Here is a 25810-nt window from a genome sequence, read left to right on the forward strand (position 1 = left end):
GAAAACCTGAATGGTTTCCTCCATTTAAGTGTGGTTCAGTTAAATAGTTAGGGGTCAATTTTAAAAAAGCACAGCCATCGCCAAACCTCTGGCCTTCATTTCTACTCAGAAATAATATTGTCCAGAGAGTGTGCACACCATAGGACCCATTTAGTGCAGCTTCCTAAACATAAATGCACTGAAAGATTAGGCTGACTGCATGCTGTGTGCTGTGCACAGATGTGTGGACAGCTGTGTGGACTGCTGTGGGCTACACCGCTCCCTTGGGGCCCACATGGGTTTTCATCTCTTTGCCATTCGTCTCTATGCCAACACTTGAGAAGCACTGCTGAGACTGTTCAGATTTGCCCCTAGGTCCTCACCCGTGTTCCTGATCATAGCTAGAGGCAGCAATTGCATGTGGCTTTACTCTGTTGATGATGGGATAGCATTGGGTGGCAGGGGTCCATGAAGTCTACCTTGAGTGCCATCCCTGAGGACTGCAGTCATTTATTAAAACTGAAAAGACCCTTGGCTGACCACCTTGATACACAACCAAGAAAACTGAATCGCGGAGGTCATGCAGTGTCCATGACAGTCTGGGACAAGAGCAGGGTCTCTCAAGGCCCTTGCCCCCCAACCTCCCCCTCCCCCCGTGACTTCCTAGGGTCCCATTGTGCTGAAATCCACGGAGCACTCGGTAACTGCGACAGCCTTCACTCTGGTACTAGCACATTGGAGCTAGGGCAGGCAGGCTGGGCCAAAGACTGCAGCTGCCTTTCTGCAGCTTGTGGCCCTTCCCACCTGACTCACCGTGCTCAAAGTGAACTTGTTTTTCTGATGAGCCACTGTGGCAGGCAGAGAGAGCCCTGGCTCTGAGCCTGGTCACACCAGTCACCGGCTCTTACCTAACCTCTCGGGCTCACTGGGCATATCTCTATAGCATCAAAAGTGGAGGCTCAGTGCACCTGGGTTAAACAGCACTTCCTTCCCTGTGAGGAAGAACACTTGGAGAAAATAAAAAGATTTTTAAAGGTGTCCATTCTTTGGCTGTTTGCTTCAGACTTTTTTTTTTTTTTTTTTTTTTTTTTTTTTTTTTTGCCATAGCACTTACATACTCACTTTTGAGCTTCTTACTGTATTTATTCATTAGTGGAATAAGTTGTGTAGCAAACATTTACTGAGCACTAGTTGTATGCAGAGCAGGGTCATAGATGTTGGAACCACTGTGGCAAAGGAGACAGCTGATTTCTCAAGGGAAGACAGACAGTAAGCAGACAGACAAACTGATGATATACAACGGTGCTAAGAGTAAGGGGAGGGGGCTCCTTTAAAAGGCTCTCAGCTTTAATCCCAGCATATAGGAGGTAGAGACCAGCCCAGGCTGTATGGAAGTCCCAGGCCAGCTTAAGCTATGTTGTAGGATTGACAGAGCTGTGCATGTACCTGACAGAAGAGAATGTCAGCAGGGCCACTGGGGACAGGTCCTGAAGTGGAAGTTGTAGTGTTTGACATGATAGCCGTGTACAATTTGGGCTACATAGAATATCAGAAGACGCCATTAGAGATTTTATAATCTACTCTGATTTCCAGTTTGGGAGGAATCTCTCTGGATTGTTACGGTAGATCAGACTGTCTAGTGCTGAGAGTAGACGCAAGATCAATCTGGAAATAACAAATCAAGAAAAGCTGTTGGTCTGGTGACACGGTGGCTGTGAATAGGGTCGTCCTGCTGAGAGCGTGCTTCTCTGTGAAAGCATCTTTTTATACAGTGCTATGCCTCTGTGGCCTTGGTCTAGCCTTTTCACTGACTACAGGCTAGAGATTGTCCTCACACTTTTGGTCATAAATTTCTGAGAAGACAAGTAAGGAAAACCTCCAGGTGATGAGGCCTAGCGAAGGCTGTCTGTCCAGTTACACAGACTCTGTTGCTTAAACCCAGTGTTGGCTTTTCTTTCAGTGAGCCTTTAGAAGCATACATCTATTTTGGACCTGTGTACTATCAGAAACTGAAACATATGGTGCTGGATAAAATGCACGCCCGGGCCCGGGGACCACGAGCCGTCCTTACCAGGTACGAGGAGCACTGAGTGGAGGTGGGGAGCTGCTGCTGTGGTCAAAGCATCAGTCACTTCTCTGTGGAGATCAGCAGTCCCAGCAAAGTTTGTTTCCCTTAAGGGACCAAAATGTGGATGTGTTAAACATGGTCTTGGTTACTTTCTGTCGTTGTGATTAAACAAAAGAAAAGCATTGTGACCAAAAGCAACTTGGGAGGAAAGAATTTAATTAAATCTTTCGACTATCAGGTGACACTCCATTACAGAGAAGCCAGGACAGGTCCTAAAGGCAGGAACTGAGGCAGAGGCCATAGAGCTTCTTAATGGCTCGCTCCTCCTGCCTTCTGATACCTCTAGGACCACCTGCATAGGAATAGCACCGTCCACAATGAGCAGTTCCTGCCCACAGCACTCGGGAATTAATCCAGAAAATACCCAACAAGCTTGCCTACAGGGGATCTCAATAGAGGTTCCTTCTCCGCAGAAGACTGTAGCATATGTCAAGTTGGAGACAAACAAAATCTAGCCAGCACAGTTGATCCCATGTGAACTCAACACAGCAGTATTCAACTGTAACTTTTCCTTTCTCTTGAGTCCCCAAAATGTCATATTAATATCATAATGTAAAACATACCAACTTTTAAAAGTTCCATGGTCTTTAAAAAATTCCAGCATTTTAAAAGTCCAAAGTTTCTCTAAAATTCTAAAGTCCCCTCGCTGTTAGCTCCTGTAAAACCTAAAAACAAGTTAGGTATTTCCTTACTTCAAGAGGTCAAGCCACAGTGGAATCAGCTCAAGGCATGTGGTCAGGGTTGGGAACAGGGAGTGTGTCAGGAAAGGGAGTTAGGACTGCAGTCTGCCTCCTGCAGCTGCACATGTCTTCATGTGGACAGAAAAGGTATTGGGAAAACAAGATTGCATCACAGGCCTGTTAGACGGCTCTCGAGTCTCCACAGTCCTCATGGATGATAGTACCCACTTACAGAGTGCTAGTGCATAAGGACCAGGTACAGGCACGTGACAGGTGTCAGTACGTACCTGCTCCCTCATTTTCATTGAGCATGCTGTACAGAGAGGAACTGGAGCAGCCACCGTTTGGCCTTGCTTCTTAAAGGCCAAACCCAGTCTTGACCATGACTTCAACAGGTGTGATGCCTGTCAGAGTCAGGGCGGGGGCTGGGGGTGTTTCAGAATGTTGATAGGCGACTCAGTGGGTAAGAGCACGTGTTCTTGCTGAGGACCTAGGTTCAGTTCCTAGCACTCACGGCGGAGTTCACAGCCATCCTCAACTCCAGTTCCAGGGCGTCCCATGCCCTCTCTGATCTCTGAGGACACCAGGCACACATGTAGTGCACATACATACATGTGGGCAAATCACTCATACATAAAATAGAATCATCTTCTTAAAATGTTTTTAATGTCAAAAAAGGAAGGAGAGCTAAGATTGTCAGGGTTGTTACTGTCTGAGCAGTGAGACCCTGTGGGGGCCAGGTGCTGTCCCCCATCCCCACCCCCACCCCCAGGTTCCATGTCAGTAAGTGTCCCTTTTCAGCATGGAGGTTGTCTGGGAACATAGTCAGTTATCTCAGGCGGCTGAAATGGGAGCACCGCGTCTGCCCACAGTAGATGACCACCTTCACCGTGTCTGCCGGCCTCATGAAGGGAATGGCTGACTGGGGAGGGTCTACCAGCAGATCCAAGTGGGCAGGGATTGTGTTCTTGGAGGTGTTTCCTCTACTGAGGGCTCCTTCAGACCTTGTATCAGCTTTTCATATGTAGATTTTCTAATAACCTACTCTTGATTTCCCAGTGTAATGTCCAGCTATAACAACAAGATCAGTATTAATATTTCAGCATATGTTGAAGGCACTACTGTGTCAGGCTTTGGGGCCTGCTCTCGTGTGCTCTCTGCTGCTTGTGAAGGAAAAGTTGATTTGGCTCATAGTTTACAGTCTGTCACCTAGGGAAGCCAGGGCAGGAGCAGAAGCAGAGATGGAGACATGTGCTTCCTGCTTGCTTCCCGAGTTGCTCAGCTTCATTTCTTGCACAGTTAAGACCTCCTGCCCTGGAATGGCACTGTCCACAGTAGGCCGAGCCCTCCCACATCAATCAACAATGAAAAACATGGCCCACAGACATGCCCACAGGCCAGTCTGATGGAGGCGTTTCTTCACCTGACACTCCCTATTCCCGAGTGTGGCCAGGTTCTCAACAAGTTGACAGAAACTGGCAGCACAGAGCCCTTAAGAGCTAGTGGAGACCCAAGCTTCTTCCATAGTCTGACTTTCTTTATTCTCTGCTTCTAAGTAACAGTACATCTCTAAAAATACTCAAAGACCTTACTTTCTGATTTGAAGACTATAGTAGCCTAATAGCAATGACCTTGATGTGAGAGTAATGAATGCTAACACTAGTATTTGGGGGATTATATAAATAATATATTGTTATGTCATATGATAAAGACTATACAATTATGGGTTTTTTCATAGTAAGAGCCACTAGTACACTCTTTGAAGCAATTCAAGGTCACTGTCTAATGGGTGTCTTGGCTGGCAAGAGCGCCTTCTCCAAAGCCATGCTTTTAGTCAGCCTGTGATGCTGCCTCCCTTTTCTGTGCCTAACGTAGTCTGCTCATTACCTTCAAAGGCAGCCCACTGAAGGGCGATCTCGAGATGGCGGCTTGCGTCTTGGAGAAATGGAACGTGACTGTTTAATCGGCTATGGAGCTAGTATGCTTTTGCTGGAGAGACTAATGATCTCAAGTGACGCGTTCGAGGTTGATGTCTGCGGGCAGTGTGGACTCCTGGGATATTCTGGCTGGTAAGTGGACGCCACATATCTCTTAGACCACATCCCTTGGCTTGAGTAATGGCTCAAGGAGTGCTGTGGACAAGACTCAGCTGCTATGCAGCCTTTGCCTGTGATAACTTGTATGCCACCATGCTTGAGTGTCACTGTGCTTGTGTGTCACCATGCTTGCATCCCACCATGCTGACCTGTCCATCCAAGCTTCCCCTGAGTCTGCATTTGTATGTTGATTCTTCAGTGCTGCGCATATGTGTGTGTGTGTGTGTGTGTGTGTGTGTATATATATGCTGTAGTTGAAGCTTCTAAGTAGTACAGACTTTAATTTTAATAGTATCTCAGGGGCTGGAGAGATGGTTCAGTACTTTTTGCTCCAGGACCTGGGTTCAGCTCCCAGCACCTACGTGGTTGCTCACAACCATCCATGACGTGAGTCTCAACCTTAAAAAAAACTTCTTAGGGAAAGTTATGTCAAGCCCTTATTGGTAACCTCAGACCCACGCTCCATATCTTACAGTGACAAAGCTAGCACTAAGACCTGGTGTGTGTACTGAACACCCCTTACCTATGGCAAATACATCTGACTGTACATTCCACAATAACTGACTGACTGTCTCACTTGCTCATCCAGCAGGCATTCAGTGTCTGCTGTGTCAGATGCAGTTTAAGTCCAGGAGTTCGGTAGTGCAGAAGCCATGCCCTCGCACTAAGTGCTGTCTTACCGACCACTCTCCAGTTTATAGCTGGCAGATGCTTAGTGAAGGATATCACTGCTGAGAGATCCCTCACTGGAATTGCCAGTTTACTCATTACGCAATTCACAAGGCTGCTGTAATTCCGACAGCAGTCTGGTGTCTAAAGGCCGTCTTACCGGGTGATGCTCCCTGGGTCTGCTATGTGCTGTGTAGTTGTAGCACCTCTCTTGTTTGTGGTCACTCTAGTCTGCCAAAGACTAAAAGCTTCAGCTTAGGGCTAGTTGGGGTCTGGAACCCTGTGGTCCCATGTAGCTGACAAAACCTGTGCTTCCCAGTTCCTCCTCACTAATGGATCACAGGCAAGGTCTCACAGCATCTAAGGTACACATCCCAGGGATGGAAGAGAGCCATGGTAGCCTCTGCCACCCTCAGTGGCCCTGCCCAGAACCCCTCTTTCTTAGATAGGGGACCACCTGAGAGGACAATGTGTGAGGCTAAGTGACCATGGCTGGGATTGAGGATCACATGGCCACCTTTTCCCCACAGACTCCCCCCAGAGCCTCTTTGCAGTCGGTCTCAACCGTCAGGAAAGTCAGCAGTGGGGTGGGCCTGAGGGATAGCTTAGAAAGTAAAGGAACACACAAGCCTTACCACCTGAGCGTATACATACATACATTAACAAACACACGAGCCCAGATAATAGAATACCTGGTTTTGTGGTTTTAGTTTTAAAGAGTAAGGGGCCTTCTTAGAGCACAGTGTATACTTGCTAGCTCAGCGACAAACCTTTGAGCAGATTATTTTATGATTGCTGTGTAGATGAATTGATGAATCCTGCATATGAAGGTAATGTGGACACTAACGGAAGAGGTGGCCACATTTCTGTTCACAGAGATGGTCACATTCTTACGAGAATAAGCTGAGCCCTTTCTTCTGTCAGTGAGATTGGAGGGGGGGTCAGTCCTAGGATGTCCATTTGTCTTTTGAAATGCATATTGAGCATAGTGTGGGTTGTATAACTAAAGGAAAGGGGGCATGGCATAATGGGGTGGGTCCTGGAGCCTCGGCCCCATGCTTAAACCTTCCAGTCAGGCACAAGGACTTGCAAGGAATTGCTTTGAAAGAATGGGATGGGATCATTTCATTGAAAACAGGAACCACGAGATTCTAAAAGAATTCTTGTTTCCCTTCCCTGTGTCTCCCCCGCCCCACCCCCCACCCCGCTCCTCTGACAGGAACAGGAGGCAATGAACCAGGCTCACCAGGCTCACCAGGCTCACAAGGCTCAGGCCTTTGTCTCAATGCTGGCTGCTTGAGTACACCTGCCAGGAGCAGGAGGCTGCATAAGCTGCTCCATCTCAGTTAACCTCTGCCTCTGCTGCCTTGGTCCCTCTAGTGTCTAGCTCCCCTGACCGCAGCCCTGGTCATGGATGGGTTCAGCGTGCTAGCCTTTGAAAGGGCTTGGTCAGGTGATGTCGTCTGACCGTCTTTATCTATAGCCGCACAGACTTGATATGTCTGATTTGAGTGCCCTACTTATACCCTGTTGCCAACAGAAAAAAATCCTAACCCATTCTGTCGTCTGGCTGCCTCCTCATGTGCCGCTCTCTGGCCGAGCAGCATAATGATGCTGTCCTTTTCCAATCATTACCTGGCCTTGTGTGCCCAGCTTGTGGGAGGGAGCAGGCACAGCTACTTGGAGGAAGTCGCCCTTTAATAAGCCGCACAATGGAGCTGGGTAATTAGAGCGGTTCAGTACCTTGGAGCCGGCCCCGTGGGTGACTTGCACATTAGTAAGGCATTGCTATGGGGAGGTTTTCAGCAAGACTGTTGTTCCTCAGAGGACCCAGGGCAGAAGTTACCAAAGAGCCCCATTAAGATAATTAGCTCATGGACCTCACATGTGGCCACAGCTTCCTCTACTGTCTTCCTAGAGATCAGTTTACTTGTTCTTAGATTCTGCCTTTGCAGATTGTTCCGACATAGAGGAAAAGGCTTGGTGTGTGTGTGTGTATGTGTGTGTTACTTTGCAATGTTTTGAATCAATACATTAAGAAAATGAATGGGTTATTCAGACTATGAATCAGCACATATGGAAATTTTAACTAGATTAACTGAAATTGGAGTCACCATATGATATATAGGACAGGAAAACCAGGAAGAAGTTACTGTAGTTCTGTCTGTTTCCCCACCATAATTAAAATAATATAGGAGCATGATTCCTGAACAGTTCGGACCCACCCAGTCACATTAAAAACATGTCTTGATTGTAATGCATTAAAGAAGTCTTTGAGCAGTCTTTTAAGAGATTTGATATCGTTAAAGTTTATGTCATTAGTGTGTCTGTTGTTGGCATGGGTGCTGGCGCATGCTCTCGCACCTGAGCCTGCAGGAAGCTGTCTCTGAGATCACCGTGAGGTCACTGTCCGTCACCATGTAAATTCTCAGCCTTGGACTTGCTCTCCTTCTCCAGAGTTGAAAGCGGGGAACGGTGTGATGCTGTGCACTTCCTTCAAAGATCTTTGCAAGTGAAGCCAGCCTGTTGTCTGTAGTGGGTCCAAGGACACACCAAGGTCCCGTAGCAAGCCCCTATTAAATAAACTTAGAATTAAATACACACACAAAAGCAAGAAAACAGCTGCATTGTGCAGTCTGTAGAAATAGCCTTTGCTCAAAGCTACAAGTGAGGGATACAGGCATCTTCAACTCCGAGGGGTGACTGCTCGTCACAGCTGAATGACCGTGTTCTTGGCCTGTGCCTAATTGCCCTTATTTTACTTACTTTTAAAATCATACGTCCTTCCAAGATTCTGAGAAAAGAAGATCCAAATATGAACCTTTAAAAAAAAACAAAAACAAAAAACCCGAAAACCTCATGCAGCCTGTGTTGTCCTTGAACTTACAATCCTCTTGCCTGTCTCCCGGGTGCTGAACTTACAGGACTGTGGGGCTGCCACCACATCGACCCAAATAGACACATTATTTTATTTTTAGATTTGTAATTTTTGTATATGTGTATAAACATGCAAGTGCCAGAGGGTCCTAAGGTCAGAGGATAATTTGTTAGACTTGATTCTCTCTGTCTTCTCCCACCCCTCATTTCTTTCTTTCTCTTTTTAATGTGCATGGATATTCAGCCTGCATGTATGTCTGTGCATGTATGTGCATGCCTGGTGCCTGTGGAGGCCAGAAGAGAGTGTCAGATTCCCTGGAAATGGAGTTACAGATGGTTGTGAGCCACCATGTGGGTGCTGGGAATCAAGCTCAGGTCCTCTGGAAGAGCAGCCAGTGCTCTCATCCACTGAGCTGTCTCTCCAGTCCCTTCTTTACTTTTGCATTTTCAGAAGTCTTTTCAAGCTCTGATGTGTTTCAGGGATGAATATTCATCTGAGGGCACCCGGGTGTTGTTGAGCTGACTGGATTTTTTTCTTCCACTGTGTGTCCTAAACATCTCACATTTCTATGGCTATGAGTCTATGCTGTCATGCTGAATGATTATGTAATGCTCTTCTGTATAAATGTCTTGGATAAGAACCAGCTGCCCAGTGGGCACTTGAGGCGACTCCTACTTTGTGATCTCCTTAATAGCCTTGTTGTAGATGTTTTTCTGAGTGAGATCTTGTTTTTTACTGTAAACCCTGGAAAAATAATTTACTTTCTCACAAGGGACCTTCTGTAGCCATAGATTAGGACTGAGAATAGTTTGTGGCCCCTCTGGAAAGAAGGAAAGAATGTTACGTGTGTAGCTGTCACTTTGGTGGAGCCCCAGGCTGGTGCCTGGGTTGAGTGGGAGTGTCTGTGTATCTGCATGTACTATATAGTCACCTGTGTATCTGCATGTACTATATAGTCGTCTGTGTATCTGCATGTACTATATAGTCACCTGTGTATCTGCATGTACTATATAGTCGTCTGTGTATCTGCATGTACTATATAGTCGTCAGGCTCTGCAGGGGCAGCTCACTGTAAACACTGATAGACCGGTCCTGAGGGCACTGTGCTCCTAGTCAAAGGGCTTCTTTTCCATCAGACTTTAAGTGCCTCAGTGGTGGATACTAAACGTTTTTGTTGGTCATGTTGTAGAGTAATATAATACAGAGATGTCCCAAACATATGGGGGTTGGTAAGTTCAGCAGAAAACTCATCGAGCAGTGAGACATCTGAGTTTCCAATGATTCTTTTCAAAACAGTGTGTAAGCAAATGTTTTCCCTTCTGAAGAGAATGTTCTAGAAATATAGTTAATGGACTCCAGTTCCATAGTTTTAAACTACAAGGAGTGCATTGAATCATTCTTGATCTTGCATCCACGGATGTTCCTTTAATTTTTGAGCCATCAGTACGTGCATGACAGCAATGGGGGAGGAGCATAGTGGTTCTGTGTGCAGGCCTTCGTTCCCACCCCTCTGATGCATGTTGACTTGGGTTTCAGGTGCCACTACTGCAAGTCTTCGTGCCATGTGTCCTCCCTCCGGATCCCGTATGCCTGCAAGCTGCTCTTCCAAGAGTTGCAGTCCATGAACATCATCCCCAGGTTGAAACTGGCCAAGTACAACGAATAAAGTTGTGCAGTGCTCACAAGGGTACTGCCGGTCAGTCGGCTGCCTGTGCAGCCCGAGGCAGGGAGCTCTCGGGGACTTCTGTGCTCGGTCTGCTTCACGGAGAACTGCGAGGAGGAGCAGCAGCTGTCTGAGATCCAGAAGCTAGCTTGACACCCTTGACCTGGAGCCTCCAGCCACAGGACATGCAGGCCCCACACAGCACAGCACTGTGTGAAGTCACACACAGATGGACACGACTAGAGAGAGTACCAGCGCCTGCTCGTTTTTGTTGTTTGTGTTGGAGTCTCACTCTGTAGCCCAGGCTGGATTTGAACTCACCTTAACCCTCCTGCCTTTGTCTTCCACTAGTGCTGGAATCATGGGTGTGATCCAGCATATCTGGTTTGTTTGTTTATGTTATTATATTTTAAACTGTACTTATTAGAATAACCTTTCTCCTTAAAATTCCCTCTGACATCTTCTGGTTAACAGAACTATGGGTTCTCATCAGATGTGGAGAGGGTAAAGAATCCTTTGAATTGGGAAGTTCAGCTCAGTCAGTTAAGTGCCTGTTGGATATGTATGACCTGAGTTCACCCCCAGCAACCCATGTAAGGGCTGGGTGTGGCGCCTAGCACCCATGTAAAAGTACAGTACTGAGGGGGTGGGGTGGGAAGCAGACAGGCAGACCCCTGGCACTTATGACCAGACACTGTAGCCAGTCAGTGCACTTCAGGTTCAGTGAGAGACCCTGTGTTGGGGGTTAAAGTGGACAGTGACTGAGTAGGACCCCAGTGTCCCTCTGGCCTCCATACACACATCCAAATAATGGGTAGATTTGTAGGCACAACTTTCGCTGAGGCAAGAAGTAGTAGTAAACTGACTCTCAGAGGGCAGCAAGTGACACATGTGACTCTGGAAGGCCAGTGGCCACAGCTTTCTGTCACATACTGAGACTTCAGTCTTGATGGACCATGATCAGTGCAGCCTACCTTTTAAGAATCTGTTTATCTACCTTCTTTCCATTCCTAACAGGAAGTTAGTTGTCCATTCTGTCCGCTTATTCTTAACAGTTGTGCCTACACCAGATAAGTATTTATACTGAGACTTGCTTATGAAAAGAGAGACAGTCCCAGAAGCGTCGAAGAATGATGTAGGCCACATTCTCGTGCTGCACCAGAAATGTTCCTCGAATACTGGCAGGTGCACACGGAGAGAGCTCGGGCTCAGGTGTGCAGATGAGGCTGAGGAGCAAGAGGACTTTTCAGATCTCCTCACCCCCAGATCATCCGGGTGAGTCACTTGAAGACTCAACCTGTTTTGTTTTCTTCACAATAAAGATGTGGCCGTCAGCCTGAGAGGTGACTGTGAGTGGGCAGCCTTCAGTGCATCTTCAGAGACTCATGGGTATTCAGAGTCAGAGGAGGCATCCACATCCTCCCTGCAGGGTTAGTCATCCCTTACCAGATCTGCCACCCCCACTCTTCTTACCAGTGGCCCTCCGGATTACTATACTGAGTAATGTGTGTGTCCTTGTGCTGTGTGCTTGTTGGGCCATCAGAAAGGACTTTTTTCTTGGGTGATCTTGCCTGAGTCTACCAAGTCCATCAAGGGTTGATATCCCTGCAGTGCCAGGCCCATCTCGTTACTGAAGGAGCAACGCAGTGTTCTAGGTACGGGCACCAGGACATCTGCTCAGTACTCGGTACGATACACTGTGTTGGGGGTACCAGGAGCAGAATGTGTATCTTCTTGGTGGAACACAGAATCCAAAAGACTTGGCCCCAGCCTGTGGTCAGACCACAGGAACACCCATGCACACTGACCCACACTCAAGATCTCAAAGCAGTTTTCAGGGTGCTTAGCTCCCTGTTACAGCTAAAGAAACTGAGGCAGAGTAGGCAAGGTCCCCACCCAACACCACACTACCACAAGGGAATGACAAGAGTTTCAAAACCTCAGCCCTGTGTGGCTTAATCCATGGTTCAATGACAGTGGTCTTTTTTTTAGAAATTCAGATGCCACTGAGTGTTGTGTTTCCTGTAGATGGGCACGCTCAGCCATCCCGGGCAGCTGTGTATTTGGAGAGTTGGCATCTGCCTGACAGAGGAAGTCACAGTTCTTCACGTGCCCACCACTTGGGAGCCATTGGATCCGAACCAAGATGTCAGAAAGGGGAGCAGCTGGGTAGTTTTGAAACTAGCAGAAAACACGCTTGAATAGCTGTTGTCTGAGAACTTCAGTGAAAGGACACAGTAGGAGCCGGGGTGCAGCCCAGTGGTCAGTCACTTGCCTAGTACCCCAGTTCTGTCCCCAGAACTTACACCAAAAAGGCCACAGTTCCCTAGTCTGTGGCAGGTATATTTTTTAAAAGTTATTCTAAGTCTATTGCTTTAAAAGCTACCAGTTAGATCTTATTTATAGTAAGGGCAGGTAATTCCGACAGGCGGTCCATGACCTTTTTCCCTGAAGGATCTTAACCGATTGCGAGTGACATGGGGTGAAGTTGGAAGTCACACCCCAACACCCACCCTGACGCCTGCTTCAGCAGCGTCAATGGACTGCAAAGACTATCTCAGCTGCTGCCAAGGCACCCAACTGGACAGGCCAACATCCCACACAGGAAGAAAGTTTGCTGAGTAACCTAGGGTTTTCACTGTCCCCTGGATGGGTCAGCTCAGGCTGCTCTGTGGCAGAATACCACGGGAGGATGACTTGATGACAGATTTGTAGTCCACCCCAGTCTGCAGGATACTGTCAGCCAATCCCCTGGTGAGTCCTCAGATCACTTCAGTGCACCTTCAGAGCACCTACTTGGACACCCCTTTAAGGACACCTGTTCCCACTGGATTAGCATTCCGCTTGTCTGGTGTCACTTTAGTTCCTTAAAGCATCTTTTCTCAGAATACAGCACACCGGCAGGGCTTCAGCCTCAGCTGAGGATACTGTCCTGTCCTTAGTACCCCTCAAGGCATTTGAAATAGTTCACCGCAGCACAGGCAGAAATGTAGGAAATACCTATCCAGGCCTAGTCACCAAAGCAGCAATTCCACCACTCCCACATGTGTAGCCAGTGGGAAGTGTGGTGTGGTATGTGGGTAGGTATATGTGTGTGGGTCTGTGGGTGTGTGGTTGGTGTACACCAAATGTTCCTGGCAGCAGTGTTCTAGCCCCTGGTTTTATATAATCCCTGCCCACTAACAATAGTGTGACAGTATGTTCCCATGGTGGAATACTGTGCAGTGAAGAAAAGGAATCACTACTGCATGTAATATCAGTCATCTCACAAATTACTGGGAGAGGCCCTAAAGCTCCCATATTCCATTGGTTCTTTGTGGCCTTTGGTGGTGCTGGGAGAACAAGTCTCATGCAGTCCAGTCAGACCTCAGACTCTGTAGCCATGAGTGATCTTGACTTGGGATCCTCCTGCCCTCCCCTCTTCAGTGCTGAGATTGCAGTACACCCCCATGCCTGGTTTATGGGTGCTGACAATCCAACCAGGGATCGTTGCATGCTAGGCAAGTGTACCAGCAATGGAGCCTCGTTCCCAGGCTCTTTTGGTTTCTCTTCAGTTTTGAATTAGGCAGACTTGCTCTATGCCATGAAGCCGTCATGCTGGATCCCTGGGCTGAGTGGAAGGGGCTTCTAAGGTGCTGTTGGCAGTGTGCATTGTCTGTTCGTTTGGTAATTCCTTAAGTTATATATTCAGGGGCTGCCTCTCCATGTCCACTTCTCCCCCTCCCTCGGGATAGCTAGCCCCTTGTACGCTGGGCTGGAGGGAGGGAGGGAGGCTTGGCCAGGGCCTTGGTCCACAGTGCATGCATAGGCAAAGAACACACACCTGGGGAACAGCTTCGGAGGAGAACTGGTTCAACTTATTGGGGGAGGAAGGGAGGCAGGTATTTTTGCCCCTGGGGAGGTGGCCAGGGTGTCTGGGGTAAGGTTTGTGTGGCTGTGTACCACTGGCCAGGGCAGGGGTGTTGGAAGATGCCTCACCTACATACTCAAGGGTTAGGGACTCTGAGGGGGAAACAAGGCCAAACAAGGAGTGAAGTCTGATAACTGTCAGAGTTGATGGTGGGTCTTTCAGGTGCCAGGTTGGGAGAGGGGAGGGAGCCAGTGCCTGCCTTTCTTATAGGAGCTATCCAGGGATGAAGTTTCCTCAACTCTTCCCATTTATTCTAAGGTCCCACAAGCCTGCGCTCCCAGCCTCCAGCCCCCTGCACCGTCACCGTCACCGCCTCCAAGAACATGGCTGTGCTTTCCACATACGCAGATCTTGGCAAGTCCGCCAGGGATGTCTTCACCAAGGGCTACGGCTTTGGCTTAATAAAACTTGATTTGACAACAAAATTCGAGAATGGATTGGAATTTACCAGCTCAGGTTCTGCCAACACAGAGACTACCAAAGTGAACGGCAGTCTGGAAACCAAGTACAGATGGACTGAGTATGGGCTAACATTTACAGAGAAATGGAACACAGACAACACCCTGGGCCCTGAGGTCACTGTGGAAGACCAGCTTGCTCGTGGACTGAAGCTGACCTTTGACTCATCTTTCTCACTGAACACTGGGGGAAAAAAAAATGTTAAGATCAAGACAGGGTACAAGAGAGAGCGTATCAACCTGGGCTGTGACGTGGACTTTGACGTTGCTGGGCCCTCAATCCAGCGTGCTTTGGTGTTTGGCTATGAGAGTTGGCAGGCTGGCGACCAAATGGATTTTTAGACCTCGAAGTCCCGAGTGACCCAGAGCAACTTCGCAGTTGGCTACAAGACAGACAAATTCCAGCTTCATACTAACGTGAACGACGGGACCGAGTTTGGTGGCTCCATTTACCAGAAGGTGAACAAGAAGTTGGAGACTGTCAATCTCGCCTGGTCTGCAGGAAACAGTAACACTCGCTTTGGAACAGTAGCCAAGTATCAGGTCGACCCTGATGCCTGCTTTTCAGCCAAGGTGAACAACTCCAGCCTGATTGGCTTAGGGTACACGCAGACCCTAAATCGGGTATCAAACTGACGCTGTCAGCCCTGCTGGATGGCAAGAAAGTCAACACGGGCGGCCACAAGCTTGGTTTAGGACTGGAATTTCAAGCACGAATGAATATTGTACAGTCGTTTCATTTTAACCTATTCTGCAGCATAGCTCCCTTCAGAGTTTAGTTACCTTTTAATGTTGTATGTTGGGGATTCGAGAGTGGATAAATACCACGCTAGACCTCCAGGCTAAGGATGACTCGGCTTTAAGGTGTTCACCATTTCAGAGGTACAGCAGAAACCCCATTCCAGAAAGGGTCCGATTAGCTGTAGTAGACGTGGGTTGGGGAGGAGCCCCTCTAGAGATGCCAGGCTGCACATGGAAGGTGGGAACGTGTGCATCCTTTGTAAATCTGTACCCAGTCCCCAGATGAAATTGTGACTTGCCGAGGATCGAACCCTGGTGTCCCAGTCCTATCTGCTCTCGGAAGCACGTACACACCTGTGTGGAAGGGATGTTTTAAACAGATCCTCACACCCTGTTCCTGTCATGCCCTGTTTCCATTCTAGCCCATCAGTTACCTGTTTTACACCAAAAGTCTTTAGGGTATGGTTAGCTATTTCTTTTGTGCCACTTTGGGGTGGAGAGGGTGGGCATGATGAAGCCAGTCATTCAGGACTTAATTCTTCCTTGTGTTGTGGTGTGGTTTTCTTTCTTTCTTCTATTGTTTTTAATTCCTTTTTTTTTTTTTTTTTTTTTTTTTTTTTTTTTTTTTTTTTTTTTTTTTTTTTTTTTTTTTTTTTTTTGCCATTGCACCAGAGTAAAATAGCTTCAGGTTCTCTGGCTCTGAGCTGGGCTGGTGATTGTGGTCACACTCTGACAACACTAGGGATCTCAGCTTGTAGCCTCACCACTGTTTTCTAACAGTTTAATGGGTACATTATAGAGTCTTCCATTTGGTGTGGAATTAGCTCCTCCCCTTCAAATGCTGTAATTAACATCACTTAAAATAAAACTTAAATAAAATACTGAAACAAACAAAACAAAACAAAACAAAACAAAAGGTCCCACTAGGGACCAGAGAGAAGGCTCAGCAGTCCAGATTCCCACCACTCACATTGGGAGCCTCACAACTACCTGTAACTCCAGCTCCAAATGACCCGGCACCCTCTTCTGGCCTCTGTGGGCACTGCATTCATGTGCACATAAACATGCACAAAAAGCAAGACTCTTTTAAAAATGTGTCACATGATTTTTGCATTGGGTTTATGCTCTTCTTTAATATCTTTTTAAATCCACAAGGCAACCAAGCTGTTAAGGAGACATGCTCAGCCTCATGGTTATGTGCTCCCAAAAGTGTCTTTGCTCCTTGAGTTTTCCCATCTTCAAACAGAGGGATAGCAGTACCACCCTGGGGCTCTTGTTAAGATTATATGTGACCATGTGCCTGGCCCCAAGCAGAAGCTGACACATCTGCTTTTGTTTTCATTGGGAACAGCAACCTTTCTGTCACATGCTTTGTGGGGACATTCTGGCTCAGGGAACTTCTTCAGGCCAGAATCAGACCCCACATGGATAGGAAGCTCACTGGGTAACTTGGCCCCCAAGGTTCATCAGTTCAGGAAGCAGCAGCAGAGCAACACAGGGAAGCCCAGGCTCCTTTGAAGGGGGAGTTTTCCAAAGCAGTACTTGGACAAGCCTCCCTCCTTCCCAGCCATGATGAGGAATGACAGCGATGGAGGTAGAGAGCATGCTGGCTTGGAATCGCCCTTTACCACTGACATCAAAGTGTGTTGGCTTGTCAGCGCTGGAGGCCTGGCAGTTTCCTGAAGCCCACAGAACACTTCCATGTGGGAAGTCAGCACCATTTCTAACAAGCCCCTGATTGGGTGCTGCTACATAATAGGCCTCATTTGGCTGACACCTTTATTTGCAGTAATGAGTCACACAAGACTTGAACACTTAAGGCGTGTGGCTCGGCCCCTCCACGTGGGCTCAGCCCATTCTGCTGTGAAATGGATGGTCAGAAAAGCAACTGTAAAAATCACACCTCTCTCCCTCTGGATTGACTCCATGTGTGTCTTACAAAAATGTGTATTTCATTTGTCGGCTGCAAGTTGTTGGACTTTTACTACACTGGACCACAGGGCCAAGATGAGTGGGAAATCAAAGTCACACTTCTTTGAAGAGGAAGTTTTAAATGGGGGTAGGGGAAGTGGCAGTCAAGAAGTTCATTGTTTGTTACCAAAACCAAGCTACCAATTTGATTTGAGACTCCAGAAGCAGTTAACAGACTGGCTTCAGGAAATCAAATTTTTGACTTGGGGTATCACAGAAGAAAATTCCAGAACAACTACAACTCACCTTCTCACTCACAACTCTTAAGTTGTGAAGTTGAAGCCTCTTTAAATCTGTGTAACAGCTGCCATTCCACGCTCAATAAATTCTAAGTCGGGTTTACTCCCAACCATCTACCTTAATGGAGGTGAGGAAGGGTAAGGGGAAATTAAGGCAGGTGACGGACCCAAAATCCATTGAGACTGGTTTCAGACGTCAACCCCTACTTTCCCTTCCAGGATCCATCTGAGCTGCCAGCCTTCCAGAGACTTATTGAATGTTCAGAAGCTTACAGTTCCTGGGTCTATCCTAGCTGCTCCTTCCAGTCCCATCCCTGTCCTTGAGGGGCTGACCATGCCACCTCAAAGTCAGTGCAAATGTGGCCTACCTTGGCAGTAGAACTTGAGGCTCGGCTTTCTCAACTCTTTGTGGGTGGGTGAGCCTACAAGGGCCGGGAAGCACAGTGACCTCAGAGCTGCTTTCCAAAATGGATAGGGGATGTTGATGCCAGCTTGTATGAGGGCAGAGGCCCTGGGAGAGCCCCAAGTTGTCTTTTAATAAGCTAAGCCTCAGCTTTCTCATATGTTCAAGAGAATCTATAGATGTTATAGGACCTTTTACATGAAATCAAGGATAGTAAGTATATACACACTTAAAATGAAGTCAAGGACACTAAGTACACACACACACACACACACACACACACACACTTCTGTTTTTTACTTGGGTCGACTTGAAAGCTGTCACTCACAGCCATCCCTTAGGAAACCTGCCTTCGTCCTGGCTTGACAGAAGAACAGCTGGGAGACCAGAGCATGCTGTAGTCACAAGCAGCGACTCAGCCACCTCCTACCTCCTATGATCTTGGCCAAATTAGTTTGCCTGGGTCTCCTTCCTCATCTGTGAGAGATGATAATAAGACTGACTTGGGGTCGGCCCATTCAGTCTGCTGGAACCACAAAGTAATTATTCAATAAATATCAGCTATGGTGATTCATCAGAGGTGGGCTCTGTTCGGAACCTATTTGCCAGCCCTTGGATGGACTCTTCAGTAGTGTCTCACTTCAGGGCAACGCCCTGGTGTATGGATACCAGCACTGTATCCTAAACAGTGACTGGATGGCATTTTTGTTCAGATGTTACCAGGTAGGTCTGTGGGGATGACTCAGTCAAAAAAAGCAAGATATCCGGAATTTGATCCCCAGAATACGTGTAAAAATGCTGCACATGGGGGCTAGGGAGATGACTGTCCAAGCATACAGACCAGGGTTCAGCTCCCCACAATTTACATAAATGGTGGGTTGACTGGCAGGAGCAAACAGCTCCAAGTGTTTCCCTAATGCTGAGCCTACAGGGCATTTTCATAAATGTAGGAATTTCAAGATGTGCGTATGGCCTTGCACACCCAGCACCCCTAACTGCTGCGTGTGACCAGATCATAGAAATGTTTGTGTGTGCAAATATCCAGCTCTGCGTGGAGGGTTCTGCATTCACGTCTCCTGCACAGGAATCTAGTGACCTGCATGAGAAAGAATTTGTGCATGAAGGAATCTTTGGCTTATGTGCAAAGGAAAAAGTCTCCCCTGGAAAAATGCAGGCCTTACACATTTAGCAGACCCTTGTGTCCACAGAAACAGTCACCGCCAATTAGGCAACCGCTGGCAGATCAGAAGCAAAAGGCCGAACATGAAACGGAGGGTGTGGGGAGATTGCCGCCTTCTATCTCTGAATTATGGGCGGCCAAGCTTGCCTCCCCCTGTGTCCAATCTGCTCTGAGCTTTTCCTGCTGTGGACCAGAGGCCCCAGGGACTTTACCCACCCCAGTTTTCATGCAGCTTACTGATTCCTTTCTCACATGAATGAAAAACGCCTTTGATTTTGAAGACTCACGTCTGTTTTGTGTAACACTTAACCGATGTGCCAGAGTCATCCTGTACCTTAAAGGGGGTCTTGCACTGGGTTATTAAAATCAGTCCTTCTGGGAAGAGTCACTTTGCTCACTTAAAGGATAACCGTCCTCCTCTTCTAATGGCACTCATCTCGTTAAACCTGGATTAAGGAGCCAAGGAGAGGCTGACCAGCAGCTGGAATCCAGCCAGAACCCATGGATGGGCTTAGGCAAGCCACAAGAGGGGCTTCAAATATGTCGTAGGTTCTACTAATCAGCTGCTCTGGAGCCCTCAAACCTCCCAGCCCTCTCTTCTGTAGTTATCTAGTCAGACCATGACAAGCCGAGAGAGACCAGTTTGTTTGTCTGGTATATGCTGTCCATTGGCTGTCTCATTGTGGAGTTCCCTAACTCTGGCAAGGAGAAATTAAACCATGTATGTGCTCCACCAGACAGAACTCTGCTTTCTAAATACCAGGCTGTCTACTAGGTCCTGGGAGCGCAGGAATGAGCCAGATGATCCACTTCCTCTCAGGGCACTGGACACACTGGCACTGGCAGGGGCAAGGACACAGAAGCTTAGGGAGGAGGCCTGGGGTTCAGGTGCATAAGGTTGACAAGCTCAGCTACCAGACTCAGCGGTATAGGGAGGATTAAGTGGAAACAAAGCAGCTCACAGCAGGTCTTCAAGGTAAAGTCTCCTCTCCCCTCTGCTCCAGAGTGAGTCACTAAAATAAAGAGGTTCTTGTAGATTTTGAAGTGTCTCTGTGTGTGTGTCACCCACCTATCTGTCTGTCCATCCATCTATCTGTCTGTCATCCTGTAAATCCACACTTTAAGGCACTGTTCCATTGGATGCTTAGCCAAAGAAGTAACTGACTCGTCCAGTGCTATCAGCTTACATCGTCTCCGGGATGACTGACTCCGTGGCTTTCCACTCTAAATCCTGGCTCTAAAAACAGGCTGTGAGACTGCCTTCTTCTAGCGAGCATCCAGTGGCATCCCAGAGAGGATGGACGCTCTTGAGCAGTCAGGACCAGGGTCCCAGAGGAGGTCACTGCCCCCACTGATTTCAGTTGGAATGGACATCAGCCAGTGGAAAGATGACCTAAAGTGGGGTTCTGCGGAGCAAGTAAGGGAGTGGATTCTTATGGGGGTAAAGAGACAGAAAGCAAGGGAGTGCCCAAGTTCTAACTTGTACAGAGAAGCCGATGGTGAACCTACAAGACAAAGAGAGAGTGGTCAGGGGCCATTGTTGGAGCTGGGTGCCGAGTCGGCAGTTCATCTGATGAGACATGGGGCTGTGGACAGATAGGTGGTTCCTAGTGATTGAGAACATGAGAATGACTCTCTCTCCTTCTCTCCCTCTCTCTCTTCCTCCCTTCCTCTCTCTGTCTCCCTCTTCCTCTTCCCTTCCCCTCCCCCTCTCCCGAATGAATAAGTTCCATTGCGTATTTATACCAGATTTTCCATATTTGTTCACCCATCAATGGCTATGTTGGTCCTACGTTACTCTAAACAGCATTGCGGTGCATATGTGAATACAATGTCCCTCCACCATACTGACTTCGTCTGCGTTGGGTATATGCCCAATGGTAGGATTGCCAGGTTAGACGACAATTCTGGTTCTAGTTTCGAGATGCCTCCATTCTGTTTTCCACAATGGCTGTGCTAATTTATATTCTCATCAACAATGTAGGAGAATTCCCATTTTCCACATCGTTGCCAATATTTCCTTTTATCTTTTTGATAATAGCTATTCTAACTGGGGTGGTATGACGTATCCCCTGCTTTTGATTTGCATTTCCCCCCAAGGATTAGCAGTGTAGACCAGTTTCGTATACATGGTTGCCATTTGAGAAATGCCTGCTCCTATTACTGAGCCAGTTTTTCAATCATATCATTTTCTTTGAGTTTTTGTTTTGTTTTTTTCTTATCTTGTGTTTTGTTTTTGTTGGGGTGGTGTTTAGCTTTCTTCTTTCTTTCTTTATTTATTTTTCGAGACAGGGTTTCTCTGTGTAGCCCTGGCTGTCCTGGAACTCACTCTGTAGACCAGGCTGGCCTCGAACTCAGAAATCCGCCTGCCTCTGCCTCCCAAGTGCTGGGATTAAAGGCGTGCGCCACCACTGCCCAGCGATTAATCCTAATTAAATGAGAGCTTTTGAACATGTCTCCCATTTCTTCTTCCCGCATCTTCTTCCCGATGACCGTTTCTGTTGCTCTGAAAAAGCGTTTTAAATTAGGTATAATACCACTTGTTAATTTTGGCTTTTGTTGTCGGTGCCTCAGGAAAAACACAGACCAGTGCCCTGAAGCATTCTCTCTCTATTTTCTTCCAACTGTTTCATGATTTGCAGTTCATCTCTCTGTCTGTGATGTCAGCTATCCTGCATGTATAATGCCCAGATCATCTGACATTGCAAAATGTAACAGGCCCTATCACCCCTCCTTCATGGAGTAGCTAGGACATGCTTTTTTTAATAGATATGTTTCCTCATCAACTGTGGATATTCAGAGGTAAGTTTCACATAATAAAGGTCAATTATTTGATACTCCCCCATACAGGTTGTCAAAATATGGATTATTTTCCTCGCATCCTTCAGTGGGAACCAGCAGAGTTGGAGTTTGTTGTTATGAACTTATGGGTTACAGATATCCTATGGTTAAAATTTATTGTGGTTATTCTCCTTCTGATGCTCACATTGACCCATTGATGTCCAGAAGCTGTTCACAGGGCCTCCTAAGTCTATGCAAGCTCAGTAGAACTTGAATATCCTTGCCTTATGATATGCCATGATTCTTCAGTCCCTTATGACTCATTTCCTGTCTCAGGCCTGGGCTCAGCCCATTTCTCTTCCAGTCAGTTTTCTTTTTATTTCAACATAAAATCTAAAAGTAGGACTGCTTCACTACTGTTGAGTAGGTAATTGTTTCTATGCCTTTCTGATGTCTAGAGATGATAGATAGACAAAGATAGATGATAGATAGATAGATAGATAGATAGATAGATAGATATGATGGATAGATAGATAAATATGATATGATGGATGGATAGATAGATATGATATAATAAATGGATGATAGAGAGAGATGATAGATATGATTGATAGAGAGATAGACAGATGATAGGTAAATAGGTAATTAATAGGTAATAGAAGACAGATATAGATGATACATTGTAGATGATAGATTAGATATAAATCAATGATACGTAGGTAGATAGATGGATAGATAGATAGATGGATGGATATAAATAGATGATAGATGATAGATACATGTATATACATACACACATACATATGTAACAAGTCATCACAAGCTATGGTTTGAATGTGCTTGTTCAAATTCGGTTGTTGTCAGTATGACAGTTTACAGATGATTAGATCATTAGAGCTACCCCCTCCCCCACATGTCAGTGAAAGAAGCTTCCTGAAGCTTTAACACTATGCCAAAAGAAAGCTATTAGTTTAGTTTGGACTGAGAAGACCATAATGAATTACTAGGAAGCACTATATAATGTTAAAAGAGACAAGACTCCAAAACAACACAAAAAACAAAACAAACAAACAACCCCAGCCCTTAATGCATCTGCAACTGAAGTAAAACACCAAAATCTATGAAGGGAAAGGCAATAGAAGGAAAGCAGACAGCCCCGCCCTGGTGTTCTCTGTCAACAGCTGGTAGATTGGAAGTCAGGAGCAATATGGTTGACCAGAACAGTAGCCTTGACCACATGGCTAGAACGGTCCATTCAACAGCAGCAGTTCTCAAGGTCACATGGTCAGGATGGGCAAGTGCTGTGCTGTCAACCCCCACAGCACCCACAGGAGCTGCATGAAGAAACGGTAATGTGCACAGATGAGCCCAAGGAAAGGCTGAGTGATGGAGAGCTATCCAATGCCCATGGATTGGAAAACTCCACAGTGTTAAGATGTCGAGTTTTCCAGCCAACATCTTATACAGATGCAGTCCAAATCAAAACCTTAGCAAGGTAGGTTGTGAGAACTGACAAAAGGATTATAAAGTTGGCAAGGAAAAGCCAAAGGCTAAACCAAGTAAAACAACCCCTAAAAAGAACAAAGGTGAGAATTCACACTTAATATGAAGTAACAGTCAAGACAGTGTGGCATTGGCAAACAATTCGGCGTACAGAGTAGTAGCATCGCACGGTGAAAGTACAAACAGACTTACACAAAGTAGAAAAAGCATGTCAATGGAGAAGGAATATTTTATCCAAAACTGATGCTGGAATACATAAAAATGTAAAAATAATAATTAAAAATAAACTAGGAATGAACCCAGATGTTCACATCTTTCACAAAAATTAAATCAGAATGGATCTTAGACCTAAATATGAAATTCAAAATAACAAAAAAAAAGGTATTAATTGGAAAACTTTGAATTCGGAAAAGAGTTTGTTTGTTTGTTTGGTTGGTTAGCTGGGTGTTTTTGTTTTGTTTTGTTTGTTGAGACAGGGTTTCTCTGTGTTGCCTTGGTTGTCCTAAACTCCCTTATATAGACCAGGCTGGACACAAACTCACAGAGATCTGCCTGCCTCTGCCTCCTAAGTGCACTACCACACCCAGCCAGAAAAGAGATTTTTTTGTTTGGGTGGCTTATTTTGTTTGTTTGTTTTATCTAACAACAGAATTATGAAGGGGAGAGGGAAGGGGAGGGGAGGGGAGGGGAGGGGAGGGGAGGGGAGGGGAGGGGAGGGGAGGGGAGGGGAGGGGAGGGGAAAGGAAAAGACAAGATAGAAAGAGTCTAGAAAGGAAAGGGAGGAAAGAAAAGGGTGAAAACTAAAGTCCACACTCCAGACATCACTACAGGGAAGAAGACGAACAGCACTCACTGAGTCTCCTCAGCTGTTGCTTTGCAAGAGGTACCAAATCATTTCCTTTTTAAGAAAAAAGAATTAATTACATAAAACTAAAGTACTTTTTTAAAAAGGAGCTTTAATGCACTAAATCACTAAAGGAAAAGCTAAAATTCTTCCAAGTCACCAGAAAAGATATGCACATAATGGAATCTGGAAACCACAACCTCAAGATTGGAGGATTTTTAGAAGAATAAAATATGGATTATATAATGGACAATCTGATTGCCTATTTGACAAGATTTAGGATCACCCTGGGAGAGGAACTTCTGAGCCTCTCTGTAAAGATGTTTCCAGAAAAGTTCAACTAAGGAGATATAGGGGTGGTTCTGATGCTAAGGTCCTATGCCCCAATTGGTTCTTGATTCCTCACTAAAGATGCTAGTGACCAATGAGCTGGAAAGAATAGTCAGGACTTCAAGGTCCCCGCAGGCAAGCTAGCAGATCTAGAAGAGAGAGGAGAGAGGTTTTGCCTCTCTTTGAAGGGAGAAAAGCCAACAGTCATGTGAGATCTCGGGCAGAGAGGCCTCAGGACACTTCTCCAGACAGGGGGTGGGGCATTGAGCTGAGACTGAAGGTGGCTGAACAACTGAAGCCAGAGCAGGTGAGAGGTGATGCTAAGAGTTCTGGGAAGGGCACACTAGCCACCGGAGATTAACAGTGCCCAGCAATTGACCCAATAAGGCAGGTTGAAAGTGAATGACATGTGTGTCTGTATTTCTCATTTATGGATTCAAGGGAATCTGGGTGGGGGCTGGTAGGGAGGCCTGTTCCCAGAGCTTAAAACAGGATAGCAAGAGCTATATGCTGCAAGGATAGACCACACTGAGTGCACATTGTCCCCTGAGCTGGGGCTCCAGACGTAATAAAAAGGAGGAAGAGACCTGAGCAGCAGCGTGCATGCCTCTGCTTCCTGCTGCAGTGTGACCAGCTGCCTCAGGGTCCTGCCGTCAGGCCTTCCCCGCCATGAGGAACTGAGCCCTCAAACCATCAACCAAAATAAACCCTCCCTTCAGTTGCTTCTTAAGAAGAGTTTACTTTCTTATTATCTTATGTGTATGAGTGTTTTATTTGCATATATGTCTGTGCACATGCATTCCTGGCACCCTCAGAGGCCCAAAGAGGATGTGGGATCTCCTGTTACTCGAGTTATAGATGGCTATGAATCACCATGTGCGTGCTGGGAAATGAACCTGTGTCTTCTGGATGAGCTGCCAATGCTCCTAACCACTGAGTCACTGCTCCAGCCACACCGTTAAGTGGCTTGCATGCATTTTGTCACAACAAAAAGAAAAGTGACTAATAAAGTCTATGACACAATGTATGACAAAACAGACATCGAGTGTGTCTGTTGCTCTTTGTAAAGACAACTGGATAAAGTTTTTAAAAAGAAGATATTCAAGCTGAATCATAGATTAGGTTCAGTCCTTAGCAGTCCTGAGAACCCCAACATGGCAGCCTGGAGAATCTGTGGTGGAGATGTAGGTCAACATTCTGGGGAATATAAACAGAAAACAAAGAAAAAAAAGTCAAAAGCATTATACGGGGTAAACAAAGGTAATTTATTATATAAAATGAACCTCAGATGTAGGGGGAGAAGCTAATACTAAAATCTGGTTTCCTAATTGTTTCTTGATTATGTCAATAAAGACAG

General features: G+C 46.4%; 1 protein-coding gene and 1 pseudogene across 2 annotated transcripts in view; both read left to right on the plus strand.

The window, feature by feature from the left end:
- Positions 1-11440, plus strand: part of Polr3b (RNA polymerase III subunit B) — a 97101-nt gene extending 85661 nt beyond the window's left edge. Inside the window, exons 26-28 of the mRNA XM_076919779.1 lie at positions 1940-2053; positions 4683-4856; positions 9967-11440. Coding sequence (XP_076775894.1) covers positions 1940-2053; positions 4683-4856; positions 9967-10096 — 418 coding nt within the window. The 3' untranslated portion in view covers positions 10097-11440. The remainder of the gene's footprint in view (positions 1-1939; positions 2054-4682; positions 4857-9966) is intronic.
- Positions 11441-12710: 1270 nt separating this feature from the next.
- Positions 12711-15375, plus strand: LOC143435983 (non-selective voltage-gated ion channel VDAC1 pseudogene; annotated as a pseudogene). Its single transcript, XR_013106252.1, has 2 exons — positions 12711-12847; positions 14262-15375. The product of XR_013106252.1 is annotated as a non-selective voltage-gated ion channel VDAC1 pseudogene (transcript).
- The last annotated feature ends 10435 nt before the right edge of the window (positions 15376-25810 follow it).

The sequence above is a fragment of the Arvicanthis niloticus genome, chromosome 22, assembly GCF_011762505.2.
Source record: "Arvicanthis niloticus isolate mArvNil1 chromosome 22, mArvNil1.pat.X, whole genome shotgun sequence".
Classification (NCBI taxonomy): Eukaryota; Metazoa; Chordata; class Mammalia; order Rodentia; family Muridae; genus Arvicanthis; species Arvicanthis niloticus.